Source organism: Chiroxiphia lanceolata, chromosome 25 (genome assembly GCF_009829145.1).
Source record: "Chiroxiphia lanceolata isolate bChiLan1 chromosome 25, bChiLan1.pri, whole genome shotgun sequence".
Lineage (NCBI taxonomy): Eukaryota > Metazoa > Chordata > Aves > Passeriformes > Pipridae > Chiroxiphia > Chiroxiphia lanceolata.
This window is the reverse complement of record NC_045661.1, coordinates 3,910,522-3,929,475: the sequence shown is the minus strand read 5'-3', so window position 1 is coordinate 3,929,475 and position 18,954 is coordinate 3,910,522. Positions and strand designations below refer to the sequence as shown.

The 18,954-nt window shown below is 60.9% G+C and overlaps 2 protein-coding genes across 4 annotated transcripts; one reads left to right on the top strand and one right to left on the bottom strand.

Moving 5' to 3' along the window:
• The first annotated feature begins 495 nt into the window (after positions 1–495).
• RHOC (ras homolog family member C) lies at positions 496–10,883 on the top strand. Of its 3 annotated transcripts, none has more exons than XM_032710345.1 (6): positions 560–672; positions 1,940–2,012; positions 9,012–9,169; positions 9,414–9,534; positions 9,851–9,981; positions 10,091–10,883. In XM_032710345.1, the coding sequence occupies exons 2-6, from the start codon at positions 2,006–2,008 to the stop codon at positions 10,262–10,264; spliced, it is 591 nt and encodes a 196-aa protein (XP_032566236.1). In that variant the 5' UTR covers positions 560–672; positions 1,940–2,005; the 3' UTR covers positions 10,265–10,883. The 3 variants fall into 3 exon arrangements, with proteins under 3 accessions (XP_032566237.1, XP_032566236.1, XP_032566234.1); XM_032710343.1 differs by having other exon boundaries at positions 1,940–2,199; XM_032710346.1 differs by lacking the exon at positions 1,940–2,012 and having other exon boundaries at positions 496–672.
• A 195-nt stretch (positions 10,884–11,078) lies between these two features.
• On the bottom strand, positions 11,079–18,683 carry MOV10 (Mov10 RISC complex RNA helicase). Its single transcript, XM_032710333.1, has 22 exons — positions 18,391–18,683; positions 17,477–17,573; positions 17,245–17,381; positions 16,926–17,164; positions 16,608–16,848; positions 16,252–16,374; positions 16,010–16,163; positions 15,776–15,930; positions 15,477–15,653; positions 15,248–15,395; positions 14,996–15,157; positions 14,798–14,901; positions 14,471–14,568; positions 14,260–14,379; positions 14,070–14,172; positions 13,747–13,870; positions 13,475–13,666; positions 13,276–13,350; positions 13,043–13,168; positions 12,795–12,883; positions 12,535–12,656; positions 11,079–12,349 (listed from the first exon to the last, which is right to left on the bottom strand). The coding sequence occupies exons 1-21, from the start codon at positions 18,522–18,524 to the stop codon at positions 12,542–12,544; spliced, it is 2,913 nt and encodes a 970-aa protein (XP_032566224.1). The 5' UTR covers positions 18,525–18,683; the 3' UTR covers positions 11,079–12,349; positions 12,535–12,541.
• Between the last annotated feature and the right edge of the window lie 271 nt (positions 18,684–18,954).

The following is an 18,954-nucleotide window of genomic DNA, read 5'->3' as shown; positions in this document are numbered from 1 at the left end:
GTGTCTCTTCAAGTGGTGCTGCTCTCATGGGGAGAAGGGGTCCCCTTGAGCAGCACTCTGATGGCAGGTGGTTTGGGGATTGATCTCCAGCTTAGGGGGGCAAAGAAAATAATATGGGGGTAAGGCATGTCCTCGAGGGGTGCTCCAATAGCAGGGGATCCCTGCTTAGGTTGGAAAGAAGACAATGCTCATGGGGGGAAAGGCGTCCCCTTGAGTGATGCTCCGACAGCGGATGGTTTGGGGCTTGGGCTCTGATGGTGGGGGACCCCTGGCTGAGGGGTAAAGCACGGGTGGTCTTTGCTGTTGGTGCTGCCTGGCACAGGGGGGGTTTGAGGGCAGCAGCTCTGCTCCTTCGGGCAGTTGGGGTCGTGCCCTCCCCACCTGAATAGGGAGAAACCCCCCCGGGGGCTCTGCGGGGAAACAGCGGCGGGTCCGAGGTGTCCCGGAGGCGGGCGGGGGGTAGCACTGGGAAGGGGCTCGGCGGAGCTCGGCACAGCCCAGCCCGGCTCGGCACAGCCCAGCCCGGCTCGGCACAGCCCAGCGCTCCCGCTCCGCCCTCGCGGGTGGCCCCGGACGGGGCGGTGCCCGGCGCTGCTCGGAGGAGCCGGGACGGGAGCGGGAGCTGGAGCTGGGACCGACACCGGGAGCGGGACGGGGCAGCGGCGGAGAGAGGTGCGGGGTCCGGGGGAGCGGAGCGGCGAGGGCGCTGATGGGGGTGCGGGGGGGCAACTGGGGAGTGGGGATGCTGGTGGGGTGTGGGGGTACCGGTAAGAAGTGGGGGCAGAGCTGCGGTCTAGGGGAACTGGGGTCTGGAATTACTGGTGGTGATGTGGTCTGAGTTACTGGCGGAGTCTGGGACAGCTGAGGTTTGGGGTTGCTGGTGGGGTTTTGTAGGAATTGAGGTGTGAGGTTGCTGGTACTGGTAAGGTGTGGGGTCTGGGGTTACTGCGGTCAGGGGGAACTGAAGTGTGGAGTTACTGGTGGGGTGTGGGGTCAATGCTGGGTGCCGTCCGGGCACTGCTGGGGGAGCGGGACACAGGGGTGGGTGCCCCAGCCGGGCTGGGTGGGGTGCAGCGGGACAGGGCGGGGTGGGTGTGCCCGGGATGGGGCGGGGGGCCCTGGGTGTGGGCAGGGGTGGGTCAGCTGTACTGCGGGCTCTGTGGGTTGTCCCTGGAGGGTGGCCTCGGGCTGTGGGTCCCAACTTGCGGTTGGTCCCCCAGGCAGTGACCGACCCAGGGTGAGAGCCCCGGGGCTGCTGCCACATCCCACATCCTTCCCCACAGCCCCCGCTCCAGCAGTGTCCCCATGCACGGCCTTGCTCACGGAGCTGCCGCTTCGTGTTTTCTTCAGAAAAAGGAAAAAAGTTCCCTTTGCTCGCTGCTGAGCTCATTCTTAAACATTTATATTAGGGGGGCTTGCGGGGAGGGGAAATAATTGTGTAATGTCTTAGGAGCAGGGGAGCATTCCAAAAGCATGACTGCGCGGCCCTTTCCAGCGCTGAAAGTCTGGCAGCCAAGTCTCCCAGCGGCCGCCAACCCCCCCTAAATCCAGCCTCAGCCTCTCAACACCCCCGTGAGAAGGGCAGAGTGATCCCCCGGGCTGCATCTGCGTGGGGAGCCGGCTGGGAGCCGGGGCCCGGCTGAGCCCCCGCCCGGGCTCACATCCCTGGGAAAGTGTTCCGGTCAGGAAACCGGAGCCGGGAGGTAGCGGTTTGGCTGGCTGCGTGTCCCGGAGACCAGTTGCATTTTGTTTCTATTTCGCCAAGTGCTTTTGGGGTCCAAACAGTTTCGATTTGTGTCCAGCTCCTCCTCCTCAGCTCCCAGGTAGAGCCCGAGCGAGGTTTTAACGGGCTTTAGCTTGAATCCGTGTTCCTGACAGCTACGGCTTCTCCGGGGAAGCATTTAAGTGGAAAATAAGCCAAGTCACTGTCTTCCAACAGGTTGTCGGGAGCGTTTAACCAGGCTCACCTCCCAACTTGCCGTTTGCACTGGAGAGGCGTATTGACATGAAAAGTAAGGAATGTATTAGCAAATATTGATCGGCGCTGGGGCAGTCAGGCGTTGCACAGGCACCCTCTGAGATTGTGGCGTGTTATTTGGAGCTTTCCACAAGACACTTGTGCTGCCGGGAGGCTGGGAAGGCTGTCGCTTCCGCGGGAGGTAAAATAAGAACATGGCATGATGTCCTTTGGAAAAGGAGGTAAGGGGCAGGCAGCTTCTCCCCACAAAGCTCAAGCGCTTTGCGGTTTGAGCTTTGTTTAGGCTTTTGAATTCTTCTGTTCCAAGTCCCTTCCTCTGTTTTGCTTGTGGATGGTTTTTTTGTGGGGTTTAGCCATGAGAACGAGCCAGCCTGGGCGCTCTGTCCCAAATCTGGGTCCGCACAGTCACCCTTGGCCACTGGAGCGTGTGGTAAAGCCCAGCCTGCCTGGTCATGCCCACAGAATAGCCCCCACCCAAAAAAACGGGTAAGGTCTAAACTCGAGCACTGAGTTGAGCTCCTGTTTTGATGATCGCTCGTCGTTTGGATACGGGAAGTCCAGAGGTCTGAGGAAGGTTTCAGGCAGCTCTCCCAGTGGTAAATACAGACATTTTCCTCGGCGCCGGGCAGTTCTGGCAGTGGAGGCAGGCGGGATGGCAGGCGGGATGGGAGGCTCGGAGCAGCGGGTGCTGGTGGCTGTGGGTGTGCTCTGGGTGTCAGTGATGGCTGTTGGCTGCCTGGGGGCTGGTCTGTGCTGCACAAACTCGGGGCTGGGTGGGTGTGAAACTGCAGATGCTGCTGTGCCAAAATCAGCACCACTTGGGTCGCCTCGAGCTGTGATCTGCCCGGGAGCCTGAGCTCTGCCCATTGTGTTTCCCTTTGGCATTGCTCTTTGCTTCCAGCCCTTTTGGGGACTTTTTTCTGCTTTTTAACCTTAATGATTCTATGATTCTGTGTAAGAGTCCCTCTGGTACCTGTGACACTGCCAGGACACTTGCCCTGTGCTACCTTGGCCATGGTTTAGGTGTCTCAGCAAACGAAATTCTCCTCGGTGGCCATTCCTGTCGGGTTTTATTTTGGAAGTTTACTTACTTTCTCATTGCACCAGTGAGTCCAGCCAGCTAAAGCCGTTTCTGTTGTGAAACAACCCTGCAGAGCATGTGTGCCAGTGGCCTGTGTGCTGCTGTCATCCTGTCCCCAAACACCTCCAGTCCCCTTCCCATGACTTTATCTTGGAGACAGCTGTGGCTGTCACTGTGCTGGTCAGAGCTGTTGGTGGAGCAGGAGCTGCTCCCAGGGGGATTCTGGAGGGGGTTCCCCACCAGTGCCCCATCCCCAGGGCTGTGGCAGTGTCCATGGAGGCCTGGAGCTGACCAAAGTGACTCTTGTTTGCCTGCTGGCACCTCTCAGGGTCCTGTCCCGAGGTGCCCTCCCCTGGCACTCGCAGCAGCTCTGTGCACACACACGGACTTGTTGAGAGGTGGAGACAGCCTGTCCTTGGCTATGCTGGGGAGGAAACCTTTCCTGTGTTCCCTCTGGGTGCTGGGAGCTGCTGAGGGTCCTGTCTGTTCACAGCTGCACAGCCCGAACCGAAGGTGTGTGGTTTTGAAATCCAGTTGTGAGCCTCGTCTCATAACCCAGCCTTGAGCCTGGTCTGTGCTGTGTTCACCCAGCCTGGTCCTAAACAAGAGTCAAATCACTCCAGCCCAGCACTTGGATGCTTTTATTTGTTAAACTGATGAAAAGTTTAGCAGAGCTGAAGGCACAGCAGCACCAGGAATATCTCGGGCTGGCCAAGGAGGTGGTTTTCCTTCTGCAGTTGTATTGTGGTGTGGCACTGGGGTGATGGGGCTTTGTGCCACGGGCTGGGTGTTCCCTGAACCTCCCATCCAAGGGGAGCAGCCAGAGTTGCTGGGGCAGAAGAGTGAGGAGATGCTTGGTGGCAGCTCTGCAAGGCAGGAACACGAGCCCTAGATCTGTTCTCCCATCTCTGGCCAAAAAGTGATCTGGGGGCAATGCTGGTGGCCACATGGGCACTGCCCAAAGGCTTTGCCCTCCTCCTGGCTCCACTCTTCTGGGTGAGCAGGGTTTGTTTGGAGAGGGAGATTTGCCAGGTCTGGGGGCTGTGGAGAGCTGGCCCTGCCACGTTGGCAGCACTGGGGGTGTCCCTGCAAAGGGAGTGTCCCTTGCATGGGGACTGTGAAGGGGCTGCTCCCAGCACAGCTCTGTCCCCCCCAGCCCTGCCCAGGCCTTGGGATGTGCCTCCAGCCAGGGCTGTGATTCCTGGTGGGACAGGTCTGGCCGGGGTGGGGCTGTCAGCAGTGCTTGGGAATTTCTGCATTAGAACAAAACCCTTCTGTTACCTCTGGGAACTCAAGCCCGGCTCAGGAGGTTTGTTGAAAGATTTCTGTCCCTGGTTGGGGTCCTTCGAAGCATTAACATCTTTCCCTGCAATTCCTGAGATCCTTTAGCAGACACTGGGTGATGGACACATCCTGCTGCCAGAGGAATTCCCCATTTCCTGCTCAGCAGGAACTTCACATTTTGAGGCACGAAGCTGGGAGAGGCCAATAACACAAGGGCTGCCCTGGAGCCTGGCTGATTTTATGGTGATGGCTTTAGAATAGCTGCTTGGAAAGTAGAACAGAGCAATTTGGGGTCATGTTGCAGCTCTTTGCCTGCTCAGGATTAGGCTGGTGCTGGCAGCAATGGCACAGACTAAACCCACAGCCACCCCAGCGTGGCCCCAGCCTGCCCACAGCAGCGGGTGCAGGGATGGGCACAGGGGCCCTGCGGGGTTTGGCACTGGGAGATGCTGGCCCACGGTTGCTGCTCCCTTTTGTTGTCTCCATGGATGAGCAGGAGGCATCTCCAGTGGGGCCCTGAGGGTGCTGCTCACACCCGAGGGCTGCGGGTGCTGCTGGGCTGGGTTGGGTTGCCAGCGTGGCTGGGCAGCCTCGGCTGTAACTGGGGGTGGCTGGCACTTGGCAGAGTTTAAAATCTGAATTTCCATGGCTCGTTGAGGGTGACTGTGTGCTTTTAATCGTTTGGGCTGATGGCAGTTGTAGTAAAACTGTCCTAAAATTCTCATGGAACACACAACAGTTTGTGTTGGAACAGACCTTAAAGCTCATCCCATCCTGCCCCCTGCTTTGGGCAGGGACACCCTCCTCTAGCCCAGGTTGCTCCAAGCCCCATCCAACCTGGCCTTGGACACTTCCAGGGATCCAGGGGCAGCCACAGCTTCTCTGGGCAACCTGTGCCAGGGCCTCACCACCCTCACAGGGAAGAATTTTTTCCCAATATCCCATTTAGCCCTGCCCTCTGGCAGTGGGAAGCCATTCCCCCTTATCCTGTCCCTCCATCCCTTGTCCCAAGTCCCTCTCCAGCTCTCCTGGAGCCCCTTTAGACCCTGGAAGGGGCTCTCAGGTCTCCCTGGAGCCTTCTCTTCTCCAGGTGAACACCCCCAGCTCTCCCAGCCTGGCTCCAGAGCAGAGGGGCTCCAGCCCTTGGGGTATCTCTGTGTCCTCCTCTGGACTTGCTCCAACAGCTCCACATCCTCCTGATGTTGTTTCCCGGGGCTGGAGGCAGCTCTGCAGGTGGGGTCTCACCCGAGCTGGGCAGAGGGGCAGAATCCCCCCTCCCCTGCTGCCCACGCTGTGGGATCAGCCCAGGGCACAGGAGGGGTTCAGGGCTATCAATGCACATTTCTAGGTCATGTTGAACTTCTCATCCACCAGCACACCCAAGTCCTTCTCCTCAGGGCTGCTCTCCATCCATTCTCCTGCATCTGTGCTTGGGATTGCCCTGTTTGTCTTCATGAAACTGTCTTCATGTTTACTACTCATATCTGTCCATCATCTGGGAACAGTGCAAAAGCCTTTGCATCAGACTCCTCATCCCTGGGACTGGCCTCATCCTGCTGAGCTGCAGAGCATCCCCTGGCAGAGGAGCTCCTCTCTCCTGGAGCAGAGTGCTGCTGGCCTCTGGTGCTGGTGCCGTGCCAGCTGCTGGCTGCAGGGCATGGATGGGGGCACCCAGCCGGCCCCCTGGGGCTCGCAGCCCTCCGAGCCTCCTTGCCCTGCTCCCCTTTGCGCGCCAGCTCGGGATTAGTAATGGGCTATTTCTGGACGGCTCTCGTGAGTAATGGAATGAGTTGTGCTGAGATTTTGGGTGGGGACGGTGCCTCTGCCCTCTGAGTCACCGCTCGGCATCACGCCGGGCGCGGGAGCCGCCGGGGCCGGAGCCGTCCCAGGTCAGGGAGGCCGAGGGAGGCCGTGGGAAGGAGCTCTGGGGGCAGTGGCTCTGCTCAGTTCGGAGCCCCTGCCGTCCCCCTGGCCGGGCAGGGCAGCATTTGGGCAGGAGTGGTGCCGCTCTGGTTGGTTTTGGTTTCTGTCCAGTGTCTGCAGACTGGGCACAGGCAGGTCCTGGTGTCTGTCTGGGAGCGGGTGTTTGTCTCCTTGGGCATCTGCTGCTCCTCCTGCTGCAGATGTGTCGTCTGTGCTGTGCTGTGGGTGAGATAATGGCACAGCCCAAACTGCTGTTCCTCCTCCATCCCTCTTGGAGATAGGGAGTCGCAAAGCAGCAAATCATGTTTTGCTGCGGGCGAAGGAGCTTCCTGTCTGAGTAAACAGACTTTTTTACCCCTGAGCTCTCCTTTTCTCCCACTCTGGACATGCTGCTTGGAAGGAGGATGAGAAGCATGATTTGCGACAAGGGTCAGACTTAATGACCTTGGAGGTCTTTTCCAACCTTAATGACTCTGTGATTCTAAGGATGATGCATTTCTGTGTCCCCAGGGATATATTGTCCTCCTCAAACGGGCAGGAGCCATCAGACTCCTCCAGCCTTTGTATCTGCCTCCATAACACAAACTCTGTGCCTCCTTGGGATGAGCTCCTGGCTGGCAGTCCCTGCTGGGACAGTGGGTGTCCCTGGCCCAGCTGGCACAGGCAGGAGCAGGAGGGCACAAGGAATAGGGATAGGAGCTGTTCCCCCTTCCTGCTCAGCTGCTGCCTCCCTAAAAAGTGCCCATGGTCCCAAGAAGGGACCCTTTGGGGCACCTTTTATTTTTTTCTCCAGCTTCAGTGTTGCACAAACGTGCTCACTCTTTCTGTGGACATGCTGCTCCACTGGGATGTGTGCCTGACCCCCAAGCTCCTGGCTGAGGAGGGCTGGATCCTGCCGGATGCAGCCCTTGATCCTCTCTCTTCTCACCTTACAAGTGCCAGCCTTCTATTTCTATTAACAGTTCACAGCACTCAGCAGCCACAAACCATTCGTGCCTCGGCTTGTGAGCCAAAGTGCTTGGAACCTGCAAAGATCCACGGCTACCAGCAGGGCCTGGCCTGGATTTGGGTGAAAACTGTCTCTCTTTTGCCCAAACCATTGGGCAGTTTGATTTGTGAGACTGGGGTGGTCCCCAGGCTTCGTGTGCCAGGGGTGACCTGCCAGGCATGCCATGGGAGAGAAGAGCTCTGCAGCCTGCCTTTGGAATGTGGCCCAGCTGCTCGGGCTCACCTCTTGATCCTTCATTTGCTGCTAATTACAGTGTGGCCAGACTGGGGTTTTTCCCCTTTTCCTCCCTTTTCTGTTGGCTCAGGGTGTGGGTGTGGTCACCCGGGTGGGGACAGATGCCTGACCTTCCTTAAGGCTCAGCTCAATGCTCTGGTTAAATGCCAGGCTTATGATGTCCTGGCCTTCCCAGGGCGATCCCAGCGTGATCCTGGGATGATCCCAGTGTGATCCACTTGCAGTTCCATCGGTGTGTGTGGCCTTCCCACAGGGTTCTTTCCCCTGAATCTTCCCAAGGCTCCCAGCATCCCAGACTCTTCCCATCCTGTTGCCCAGGCAGGGGGTGTGGAGAGGGACAGGGTTGGTGGAGGGATGTGGCACGTCCCTGCCTTCAGGAGCAGTTTTCTTGCCACCTGTAGTTTCCCCCAGAGCAGTGTGAATTTTCAGGGATTAAACCCTGAGCTGTCAGCTTGCATCATTCCTGGGATCTCTTCTGGGACAGGGAGCTGGTGATGTGCCAAAGGCACTTAAGGAGTGGGTCAGGCTCTTAGAACTGAGGCGTCTGGGAAGCCGGGGATGGGAAAGAGATTTTGGTCCCAAGGCTGGGAGGGATGTGATCCCACCACGGATGATTTTCTCATGCCTCATTCAGATGCTGTGCCAGGCGTTTTGTGGCATTGTCCTGGACGATTCCCAGGCTCCTCTGTAATCTCCTTTTGAAACCGAGGGATGCAAAGGCATAGCTTTCCTTGCAGGGCTGCATCCTTTTCCCTTGGGGCAGAAAGCCACCCTCTCTGCCTGGGTTTTGCCTGTGTTTGCCGAGGGATACCTGGCAGCTTCTCCCGCCGCCGGTGCCAGCGTCGGCTCTCTTGGTTCCGTGGCAAAGGCTCCTTTGTCAGACAGGCTGGGACGGGGCCAGCCCGGTGCTGGGTGCCAGGCACACAGGTCCTGCTTGCCTGGACCTCCAGGAGCTCAGCCTGGCGCGTTCCAGCTGCTGATCGGATTATTTGGGAGCCGGTGAGCGCGCCTGGGTGAGACCTGGAGCACAGTTCCTGCCCTGAGGAATTCATAATCTAAAATAAACCCAGCGTGTTCGTGGCACTCCAAGGTTGTCTGAAACCCTGTTTACCTGGGTGGCAGCACAGCAAAGCCCAGGGAGGGTTGGATGGCTGGGGGGGTGGGTTCCCCATGGGGTGGGTAAGGCAGAGCAGTCTGTCACCTCACTCAAGGTCCCTGTGTGCAGCCACCAGCACTGCCACGGCTGGGACATCACTGGGATGGTTCTCCCAGCCACAGCAGCAGTGCTGGGTGTAAGTGGTTCCAGTCAGGCCAGTTCTTGCAGTGCCCATGAGCTGGTGTGTGCAGGAGCTGGTGGGGGCCATCACTGGCTGTTCCCAGTGGGATGTGCCCAGGCGTCTGTGTCTGGTACCTCCCTGGGCATCGTGCACAGGACTCGGGGGGGCTGGGAGCATGGACTGCCTGTGGTGCTCTACCCCACTCCCCTGCTCCTGTCCCCACAGCGATGGCAGCCATCAGGAAGAAGCTGGTGATCGTGGGAGACGGTGCCTGCGGGAAGACGTGTCTGCTGATCGTGTTCAGCAAGGACCAGTTCCCCGAGGTCTACGTGCCCACCGTGTTCGAGAACTACATTGCTGACATAGAGGTAGATGGGAAGCAGGTAAGAGCCATCATCATTCCTTGCTCATCATTCCCCTTGCTCCCACAGTCCCACTCTGGCAGTGCCACCACCCAGTGCTGCCACCAGGGCTGGTCCATGTGGATCGGAGCCGCTCGGCTCCCGCCTTTCTGGGTCACCTTGAACCTGCCCCAGTCTGAGGAAGGCTACAGCTATACCTGAGGAAGATAAATCTGTCACTCCTGGCCTGCAGAGCTGCTGAGCCATTATCCCTCTCCCCTCCCAGGTGGAACTGGCCCTGTGGGACACGGCAGGACAGGAGGACTATGACAGGCTGAGGCCCCTCTCGTACCCGGACACAGACGTTATCCTCATGTGCTTTTCCATCGACAGCCCGGACAGCCTCGGTAGGGACCAGGGAGTGACGGGGGACCTGAGGCTCCCACAGGACTGGGTGCTGCTGCTGAACCCCCCGCGGTCCGAGAAGCCTCTGTTCTGCCTGTTGGGGCTGCCACAGCTTCCCCTTCATCCCCTGGCTTGGTGTGCACTCCAGGAAAATGCTGGGAACTTGCTGGCTGGGTGGAGGTGGTGGGAGAGGAGGATGCTGTGAGAGGGCAAGCTCTCCCTGCTTGCTATGGCAAAAAGCCCCGGGGCTGGTCCCTGCGGGGAGGCTGGGGAAGAGCAGCCCCTCAACTCATGGGATCCCACATGTGCTGGTTGCAGAGAACATCCCTGAGAAATGGACGCCGGAGGTGAAGCACTTCTGCCCCAACGTGCCCATCATCCTGGTGGGGAACAAGAAGGACCTGCGGAACGACGAGCACACGCGGCGGGAGCTGGCCAAGATGAAGCAGGTGGGGACAGCCCCGGGTCCTGCCTCCTCTGCCTGTGCTGGGTCCTGGTGCAAAGGGCCGGGTGCCCCGAGGGGAATGTTTCCAAACCCTCTTTTTCCTGCTTCCTTAGGAGCCGGTGAAGCCAGAGGAGGGGAGGGATATGGCCAACAGGATCAACGCCTTCGGGTACCTGGAGTGCTCGGCCAAGACGAAGGAAGGGGTGCGGGAGGTGTTCGAGATGGCCACCCGGGCCGGCCTGCAGGTCCGCAAGAACAAGAAGCGCAGAGCCTGCCCGCTGCTCTGAGCAGCCCCCCGGCCCCTGCGCCAGCACTGCCTGCCCTGCCCGGGGAGGGAGCACTGGCAGCCAAATGGGACCTCGAGGTGCCGGTACCTGCCCTGAACCCTCTGCACCGGAGCTGCCACCCGAGCCCGCGGGGTGTCCCTGCGGGATTCCGGGGCCACGAGGGGCCAGTGCCTTCAGCACCCGCTGCTCTCCGAGGGCCGGGTGTTTGTGTCGCTCCCCGTGTCGCCCCGTTTTGTACTGATTTCCCTGGTTTTGCCTTTCCCATGGGGATTGCCGTGGTATTCAGCCTCCCTCCCCAGCTCCGGGCAGGTGCTGCAGAAGCTGGAGGTGCCGACAGCCTCGTGTGTGGGGTGTGCTGGGCCCTCGAGGTGCTCTGCCTGCTCCCCCTGCCGTGCAGGCAGCACACACCAGCGTTAGACAGACTTGCCTGAGCAGCTTTAGCCCTGTCTGTGTTTAGAGCCGGGCTCAGCTGCTGCCAGGAGTGCTCTGCTCCCGGGATGTGTGCCCAGCCCTGCCGGTATCGCCGCCTTCGAGTCTGCCTCCTTCATGGACTTGGCACCAGTAAACTGAACTGTGTAATTGGGAGAATAAATGCAAACTGGTATTTTAGTAATTGTAACTCCGCTTGCGTGGCATCCTTCCGGATCTCCTTTGAGCCCCTTGCTGCTCCAGGCTCCTGCCTGGGGACAGAGGCCACGTGCTGCAGGGTGGGGACCTGCTCGTCCCACAGCTCCTCTTGCTCCAGCTGCTGCTGCAGCATCAGGACTCAGCACAGTGTGCTTGGCAACTTCAGGGTGATGAACTGCTCCTAGACTTTTTATCTACAAGTAGCAAGGTGTTTATTTATTCAACGTTGGGAGCAAGCCAGCTAGCGCTGGTCAAGCTTGCTCAAAGGCACCAGTGCAAAATTAAGGTATTTATAACAGTCTACATACATGATTACATATATAGTCATATGATAACAACATCTAATCATGCATATTAATAATAGGCGGGGCCTGGGCGGAGCTTAGGGAGGTGCTTTCCAGATTCTTCTCTTGGTGCTGAGTTTTGGTGGTCATTCCAGCCTTCCACCTCAAATTGGGGGTCTTTTTCTCTTCTCTCTCACTTTGACCTTCTTACCTTTCTATTGTTAATGTCCCAGCTACTGAAGCTTGCAGAAACCCTTGGCTCTAAGCCCTTTTCTCCTATTCAAATGTCTACCTTGTCTTAATTTATAACCTCTGGGTTGATTGTATACTGTTTCTAGCATTCTTCTTATGATTAGGTTTAGGTCCAGTAAGCAGAACAGAACAAGTCTTAGCAACACAGACAGGTGTTGGGGGGGCTTTCTCAGCAGAGCAAGAGACCTCAGTTAACTCTTTTAGGCCTGGCTCTCGTTTCAGATAAGAGCCAGGAAGCAGTTTATGTGGGAAGGGCTGGGCAGGAGCTTCCCAGCTGTACCCAGTCCCTGGATGATGGGCACTGCTGTCACTGCTGGAGCCATCCTGGCTCTGGAGCAGGTCAGGACAGGGCTGCAGCGAGCCTGTCCCTGCTCCAGCAGCCCTGTCATTGTGGCAGAGCCCCAGACTCGAGACCGTTTTTCTGTAAATATTTATTCCAGGGAAACAAAGTGCCTGCCCAGCCATGCCAGCTCTCAAGCCAGGCAGCTGCCCAGTTAGGAGCTGAGCCACGCTGTGGCTGGCCAGGTCCCTGCCTGCCCCAGTCACCCACCACAGCAGCACTGGGCTCCCCTGTGCACCCAGTGATGCTCTTTGAAGGCTTAAGCCTTTCACTGAACAGTGAGACCAGTCACAGAGAATTGTTTTGCCACAGCTGTGTCAAAAGCTGGTTAAAATGGAGAATGGTCCCAGTCCAGTCCTGGGGTGGTCCCACTCCATAAGGGGAGGGGGCTGCCCTGTGGTCTGTGCCAGGGTTCCTGGCTGACAGGAAAGGCTTGGCAGTATCCTCTGGTCCGGTGGGTTCAGCCCCAACTCTGCAGGGATGCACAGAGACAGGGGGAGTGCAAGGGCTGCTGCAGGCCAGGGGACAGGCTGAGGGGGCTGGAGCTTCATAGGGCTTCTCCTCCTTTCCCACGTAGGTTTCCTGCAGAGAAACCTCATGGCAGAACTGGCCCCCGAGTTGAGGGTAGGGACAAGCAACCCCTAAGTGAGGACCCCTCCTAAGCCCTGTCACATTTGGGGCAGGAGAAGCCTCCCAGTCAGTGCCTCTAACCCTAACCCTGGCTGTGCTGGTGCCCCAGGGCGCTGGCAGCTGCCAGCCCTGCTCACCTGGGTGTTAAATGTTGAGCCTCAGCCCCTGGAGGTCGGCAACGAGTCTGTCCTGCTCTGTGCCCTCACCCTCGTAGGGGAGTCCTGTGTAGCCACCCTCTTCCTTGCAGTACATGAGGAACCTGCGGGCACAGAGCCAGGGGAGAGTGGGCAGGAGGTGGCACTGGCCCTGCTGCTCCCTGGCACTGGTGTGTTGCCAGCAGCAGGGAAGAGCAGGCACCGGTGACAAGAGTCTGTGGCAGGGGCCAGGAACAGCTCACCTGTGCCAGTGCTCGTCCTTGCTGAGCACAGCCGGGTTGCCCACCACGATCAGCAGAGCCTTGGCCCTGGTGAGGGCCACGTTGAGCCTCTGCAGAGGACAGGCCCAGGGGTGTCACCTGGCTGCAGCACCTCTCGCAGCCCCACCTCGGTGCAGGCAGCTCTGCTGTGTGGCACTGAGCACCCAGAGCAGCCCTGCCTGCCTGTGGGAACCAGGGGGCAGAAGGGTCTGCTCGGGGCAGTGAAGTACCTTGGGGTTCTTGAGGAAGCCCAGCCTGAAGGTCCTGTCGAACTGCAGGTACGCGCTGTAGCTGCGCACGGTGGAGATGAGGATCACGCGCCGCTCCTGGCCCTGGAACTCCTCCACGGAGCCCACCTGGGGCGGGGACAGCAGGTGAGGGGCTGGGAGCACCCCCAGGCTGGGGCTGGCAGGGCTGCCTCCTCCCACAGCAGGGTGGGCTCCTCTCCATGCCCGGGACTTACCTTCAGCTGGCTGATGTCTGCCAGCCTCTTCAGGACAGGGTCCAGGGAGGTGATGGCTCTCCGAATCTTTTCCACCTGGGGGGAGGCACGTGGCAAAGTCCAGCCACCACAGAGCCATTCTTGCCCATCCCATTCCAGTGACCCCTGTCCCCTGGGGAGGTCTCTGCCCATGCCCTGCCTGCAGAGCTGTGCCCCTCACCTGCTTCCTGTAGGGAGAGATGATGCCGATCTCCTTGGGGGACACAGTGGGACAGCCCTTCTTGCCCTGGCTCTGCAGCAGCTTCTTGAGGTAGTCGACCAGCACCTCGATTTCGGCTGTGTTGAAGAACGAGGGGCTCTTCTCCTCTCTCTGGTCTTCCCCACAAACCCCGTGGAAGATTATGGGGAAGCCCTGAGGGTGGAAAACGTTTGTCTCTGCTCTGCCTGCTCCTCGGGGCTTCCCCCAGCCCCCTCCCTGCTGCCCCCCCTCACTTGTTTGGGAAGTTCCTCCCAGTTGCAATAGAAATTCCGGACATCCAGTCCATCACTCTCGCACGCCTTCAGCTCGCTGTCATAGAAGAGCTCGTTGGGGATCTTCAGGATGGCCTCGTGGGACCTGGAAGAGGCAGGATGGTGACCAGGGTGGGTGCCACGTGGGCCCAGCACCCTCCCAGGCACTGTGCAGGACAGCAGGTACACTCCCATCTCCCACATCAGCTGGGGCACTACGAGGCTCTGAGGGGGACGTACAGATCCTGGATGGGGCTGTGGTCACAGAGCAGCCTCACCCCTGCCTGCACCATCCCTGTCCCTACCTGTAGTTCCAGAGCAGTTTGGTGACAAACTGTGGGTCGTATCCTTCACTGGACTTCTGGTACAGGGGGTTGTGCAGCATCAGCCTCTCCAGCAGCGAGGTGCCTGTGCCCAGTAAGATCCCATGGCTCCCTGTAAGGCTGCTTGGCCCCCCCTGGCTCCAGCAGCACTCCCACCCCTCTCCCCACTCACCCAAGCCGTGCTCCGTGGCCAGCGGGGAGGTCAGGACAGGGCCCAGCTGCTTGGGGTCTCCTGCCAGCACCAGCTGCCCCCCAGTGGGGTTGGTCTTCTGGTCCATGGGAGTCAGGAGCCCTGGGAACAGGGAGAGCTCAGTGGGGGGCAGGGGGGACCCCGGGTCGTGCAGAGATGCTGGTCCCCCAGGCAGCAGCTGGGCACCACTCACCGGCAATGGCGACCACACTCTCCGGCTCTACCGCGTGGCCACACTCATCGATGAAGACGTGGGAGAAATACCCAGGGGGGAAGTTGGCTGACACCAGCCTGGAGGAGAGGTGGAATGGGGCTGCCTCAGCACCCCTGCCCCACCTGGCCATCCTTCCTCCCCTCCCCTTCATCCTCATCCTCCTGCAGAGGAGAGGTCCCCCCTGCTGCCTGCCCTCCTCCACTTCTCCCCACTGAATCCCTGAGGGGCTGCCCTCACTGCCTGGCTGCAAGGCAGCCCCTGGGTCCAGCCCCTTGGGGTACTGGGGACAATCCCAGCTCCTCTGACCTTCCTGCTGTCACCAGCGTGGTGACGAGGATCCGGTAGCGCCCCAGGTACTCCTTGCTCGGGTACACGTAGCTGCTCTGCTCATCGTCCCAGTTGCAGCAGGGCTGGAATGCAGGCATTGGGTGAGGTCCAGCTCTCCTGGGGGCTGCCAGCCCAGGTGTGCTGGCAGGATGCAGGGCTGGAGGGGCAGGGACCTACCCTGATATCAGCGGGCACCTCCCTGTAGTTCCTGGAGCTGGCGATGAGCCTGTAGACATTCCGAGGGGGGATGTCCGTGATGAGGCGCTGGCACAGCAGGTCTGCGGCGCTGTTGGAAGGGGCACAGGCCAAGATCCGGGCATCCTTGAAGCACGTCCACACCTGGGTGGCAGGAGGAGGTGACAGCACTGAGCTCCACATGCCAGTTTCAGCAGCAATGCCCGGGGCTGGACCTGGGCACCGGCCGCTCACCTGCTTGATGGCCTCCACCACAGTGACCGTCTTGCCGGTGCCGGGGGGGCCGAAGATGAGGTAGGGGGCCGGTCGGGACATCCCCATCACGATGTGGGTCACGGCCCTGCACTGCTCCTCGTTCGCCTGCAGTTTGCGGTCGAACCACCTGTGGGAGCAGAGGCTGCGCTGCCGGGTCCGCCCCCTCCATCCCCTCGGACCCTCCCGGCCCACGGAACTGGGGACTCACCGCGGCTGGAAGGGGCCTGGGAAGAGGGACATGTGGCAGGAGGCGGAGGGGAAGAGGAGGCTGGACAAGCCGTGGCGCATGGCCAGGACGACAGCCCGGTGCTGGACCTGCAGAGGCAGCCGGCTGAAGGTGAAGGTCACGTCGAACTTCAGGTTCTTCACAAACTTACTCAGCATCCTGGGAAGGAGTGGTGTGAGCAGGGCAGGCGGTCGCTCCCCCCACGCCCTCCCGGCCCTTCCCAAGTGGCTCCCGGCCTCCAGCACCTCCGAGTGGGGCTGCTGAGGCCGGACATCACTCACTTGGGGGAGAAGCCCAGCTTGACCCTATCCAGCTCCACGTCGTGCACGTAGCCCTTGTACTGGAGGAGCGGGGAATGGTCCCGCTCGCTGCTCAGGTTGGCAAAGAGGTGGTCACCCCTCAGCACGGACGGGCGGTTCTCGGCCACGCCGGGCACCTGCACCAAAGGGCTGCTGTGATGCCAGACCCACGGGAGCCCCAGCACTCCTCCCACCCCCCTGGATTCCCCTACGCACGTCGAGGACCAGCAGCCCCCTCTCCTGCACCATGGTCACGTCCTGCATGTCGTAGCGCCGGATGTCCACCTCCATCTGGATCTCCTCCAGGTACAGCAGCAGCTGGAACTTCTGCTGGTAGTTGTCAGCCTGCAGAGGTGCTTCCAGCAGCGAGCTGTGGGCAGCAGGGATGTCACTGTGTCCCAGAGGCACCTTGGCTCTGGGGGGGCAGCTTGGCATTGCCCCCAACCCTTGGTACTCACCTCATGGTAGCCCAGTTGGAGCTGGCACTGGTGCTGGGTCCGAGCAGGATCGTGTCCTTGAGGTTCTTTGGGTATTGGTAGGTGCCCAGAGGGAGTTCCCTCTCCAGTTCGTTTCTCAGGGAGCTGGGTGGAGGGGACAGCAGTGCTGCAGGGACTGCAGGGCCAGGCTCCCCCTGGGCCACAACCATCCCAACAGGCAGAGTGTCCCCAGCCTGCTGTCACCAGCCATTGCACAGGGATGAAGTACTTTCCTGGGGTGCCAGACAGCTCGGTCCCAAGGAGCTGAGCCTTGTTCTGGCTGGAGAACAGGCTGGGCCCCTCTGCTCGGGATGGCAGCAGGTGACTCTGCCACATACCTGTCGGGGGGGATGCCTTCCTCGGTGATGACGGTGACAGGGCGCTGGAGGTTGGCCTGGTAAGGCTGGTAAGGTGCCGAGGGCCCCAGGTCCTTGGCCAGCTGGCTCTGGGCGACGGCAGCGACGTAGCGTGAGATGCTGAAGGGCTCGTTGGGCTCCTTGGTGAACTCAAACACCAGCACGACGGGGAAGTGCCCGTTGCAGGAGGTGAGGCACCGCACGTGGATGGGGTACCTGCCACCTGTGGGGCCGACAGGGGAGCGTTGGGTCCTGCAGCCCCTCCAGCGGGGCAGGGGATGGGGCAGGACGGGACCCTACCCGGGTGGAGCACCAGGGACTGTCCCTGTGTCACCCCTTGCTCGTCGCTGAAGGAGAGCGCCGGTGACTGGTAGCGTGGCTGGACCCGCCGCAGCGTCACCTCCTGCGTCCCGCGGTTCTGCACCTCCACGGGGACCGTCCGGGGCCTGCCCCGCTCCACCGGGAAGCGGATCTCCCCGTTGCCCTGGTCGTACTCCGAGACGATCTCCACGCCGTGCTTCCCGCTGATGAGCTCGGCGCTGCGGGGAGGGAGGGTCAGGCTTTGCCAGCCGGGGAGGGGGTTTGGGGGCTCTCCAGGGCAGGGTGCTGTCGGTCATACCGCAGCTGGGCGTAGCTCCGGGGCGTCTGTGGAGTGGAGCTGGGCTGCTGCTGCCCCGAGGCAGAGGTGGGCTGTGATGTCTGTGCATCCGCTCTGGGTCTCCGGTACTGGTCTGCCACCACCACGCGCCTCTTTACCTGCGAGGAGCAGCCACCGTCAGCCCCGGGGTCCTGCCGGGGGTCCCGTGGAGCCAGTCCCCGTGGGCATTGCCCCAGCCAGGGGCCTCTCTCACCGTCTTGAGTTGCACCACCTGCCCCCGCACCAGCGCCCGATGGGTCACCCTCAGGGCATTCAAAGTGCAGGAGAAGTTGGGAGTCCTTGTGTCAGTCCTGCAGAGACAAGGGAGAGGTTTGTGAGGGACAGAGCGTGGTAGGACACAGGCAGGGGCACGGGCAGCTGAGGGGAGGCAAGAGGGAAGGTGAAGCAGGGCAATGAGGCTGCAGTGAGGGAGCTCTCAGTGGTCTCCTCTGTGCCAGGAGAGGGAGAAGGACTTGGGCTTCCCACTGGCCCGTGCAAATCTTAGACCCCTGCAGGCTGCCCCAGCAACTCCATGCTGTGCCATGGCCATGCCAGCTGTGCCACGGCATCACTGCCTGGCCCTGCCAGCCATGCAGGCCCTGTCCCCGCCCCTGCCAGTGCTCAAGCAGCAGCAGGGCAGGGACTTCTCCCTGTCCCCAGATCCTTGACAGAAGATGCCACCCAGAGGGGTCAGCCCCCTGCACAGCCCCAGGGGTTGAGGTGGCACAGATGGGGGCTCCTCTAAGGCACAGCCACTGCACTCCCAGCAGTGATGACTCCTCAGGTACCTCCTCCTGCAGCCCGGGGCCCACCCTGCAGCCCACCAGTGCCCTGAGCCCCAGCTTTGCCAATGATTAACAGCGGTGATGTTGCACAAGGGTCAGTGTGAGCGGGGTCAGCAGGGTCAGGTGGGCACTGTGGAGGGCAGTGGGTATCCAAGGCCTTGCCCAGGCAGCTGCTGGGGGTCCCACAGAGCTGGGATCATCCCAGCAGGGCTGTGGCAACACGGAGGGGCTTGGGGGCTGCTGAGGACCAGTAACAGTGGCCAGGCACTGGGCAACGCTGCTGGGGGGGAACGGGAGGTGCTGGCCAGGGGGACCGTCCCAACTGCCCGGGTCTGGCTCTCACCTGCCCCGGAACTCGAGGTTGTAGATACTCCGCAGAGTTTCCCGCTGACACTCCTGCTCCCGGCCCGTCTCCTGCAGGAACTGCACGAACTGATCCCCCCACTGCCTGGCCTCAGCCACTCTGAACCGCGGCATGGTCGAGCAGAGCTGTGCCGAGCTGTGCCGAGCTGTGCCAAGGTGTGCCGAGCTGTGCCGAGCTGTGCCGTGCCGTGTCGACCTGCGCCAGGTTAAGCAGAGCTGGGCTGGGCTGGGCTGGGCTGGGCTCACCGGGGCTTGTTCAGGGAGAAACGAAACCGAAAGGGGCCGTGAGCCCTCGGGACCGCCCGCCCAGACCGGGGGGGGGAGATGGGGAGGGATCGTGGGGGCGGCTCCCGCCCGGCGCCTCCTGTCCCGCAGCATCGCCCCGCGCCCCACGGAGGGGTCCGGCCGCGGGGATTGCCCTGGCTGGGTGAGGAGGGGCTGTGCCGGGGGCTGACCCGCCCGGGAGCCCGAGGGGACGCATCCCCCCCGTCGCAAGGTGACCCCAGAAGTGACGGGCAGGTGCCCAGCCCGGGCTGTGCAGTGT

Bases quoted from the DNA above. Each gene is read 5' to 3' on its own strand.
- MOV10 (XM_032710333.1), bottom strand. From the start codon at position 18,524: ATGCCGCGGTTCAGAGTGGCTGAGGCCAGGCAGTGGGGGGATCAGTTC. The intron at 17,382-17,476 runs GTGAGAGAGGCC...TGCTCCTCGCAG, and splicing joins AGGTGGTGCAACTCAAGACG to GTAAAGAGGCGCGTGGTGGT. The intron at 15,396-15,476 runs GTGAGTCCCCAG...CTGCTCCCACAG, and splicing joins CCAGGCCCCTTCCAGCCGCG to GTGGTTCGACCGCAAACTGC.
- RHOC (XM_032710343.1), top strand. From the start codon at position 2,178: ATGATGTCCTTTGGAAAAGGAG. The intron at 9,535-9,850 runs GTAGGGACCAGG...TGCTGGTTGCAG, and splicing joins CGACAGCCCGGACAGCCTCG to AGAACATCCCTGAGAAATGG. The intron at 9,982-10,090 runs GTGGGGACAGCC...CTGCTTCCTTAG, and splicing joins AGCTGGCCAAGATGAAGCAG to GAGCCGGTGAAGCCAGAGGA.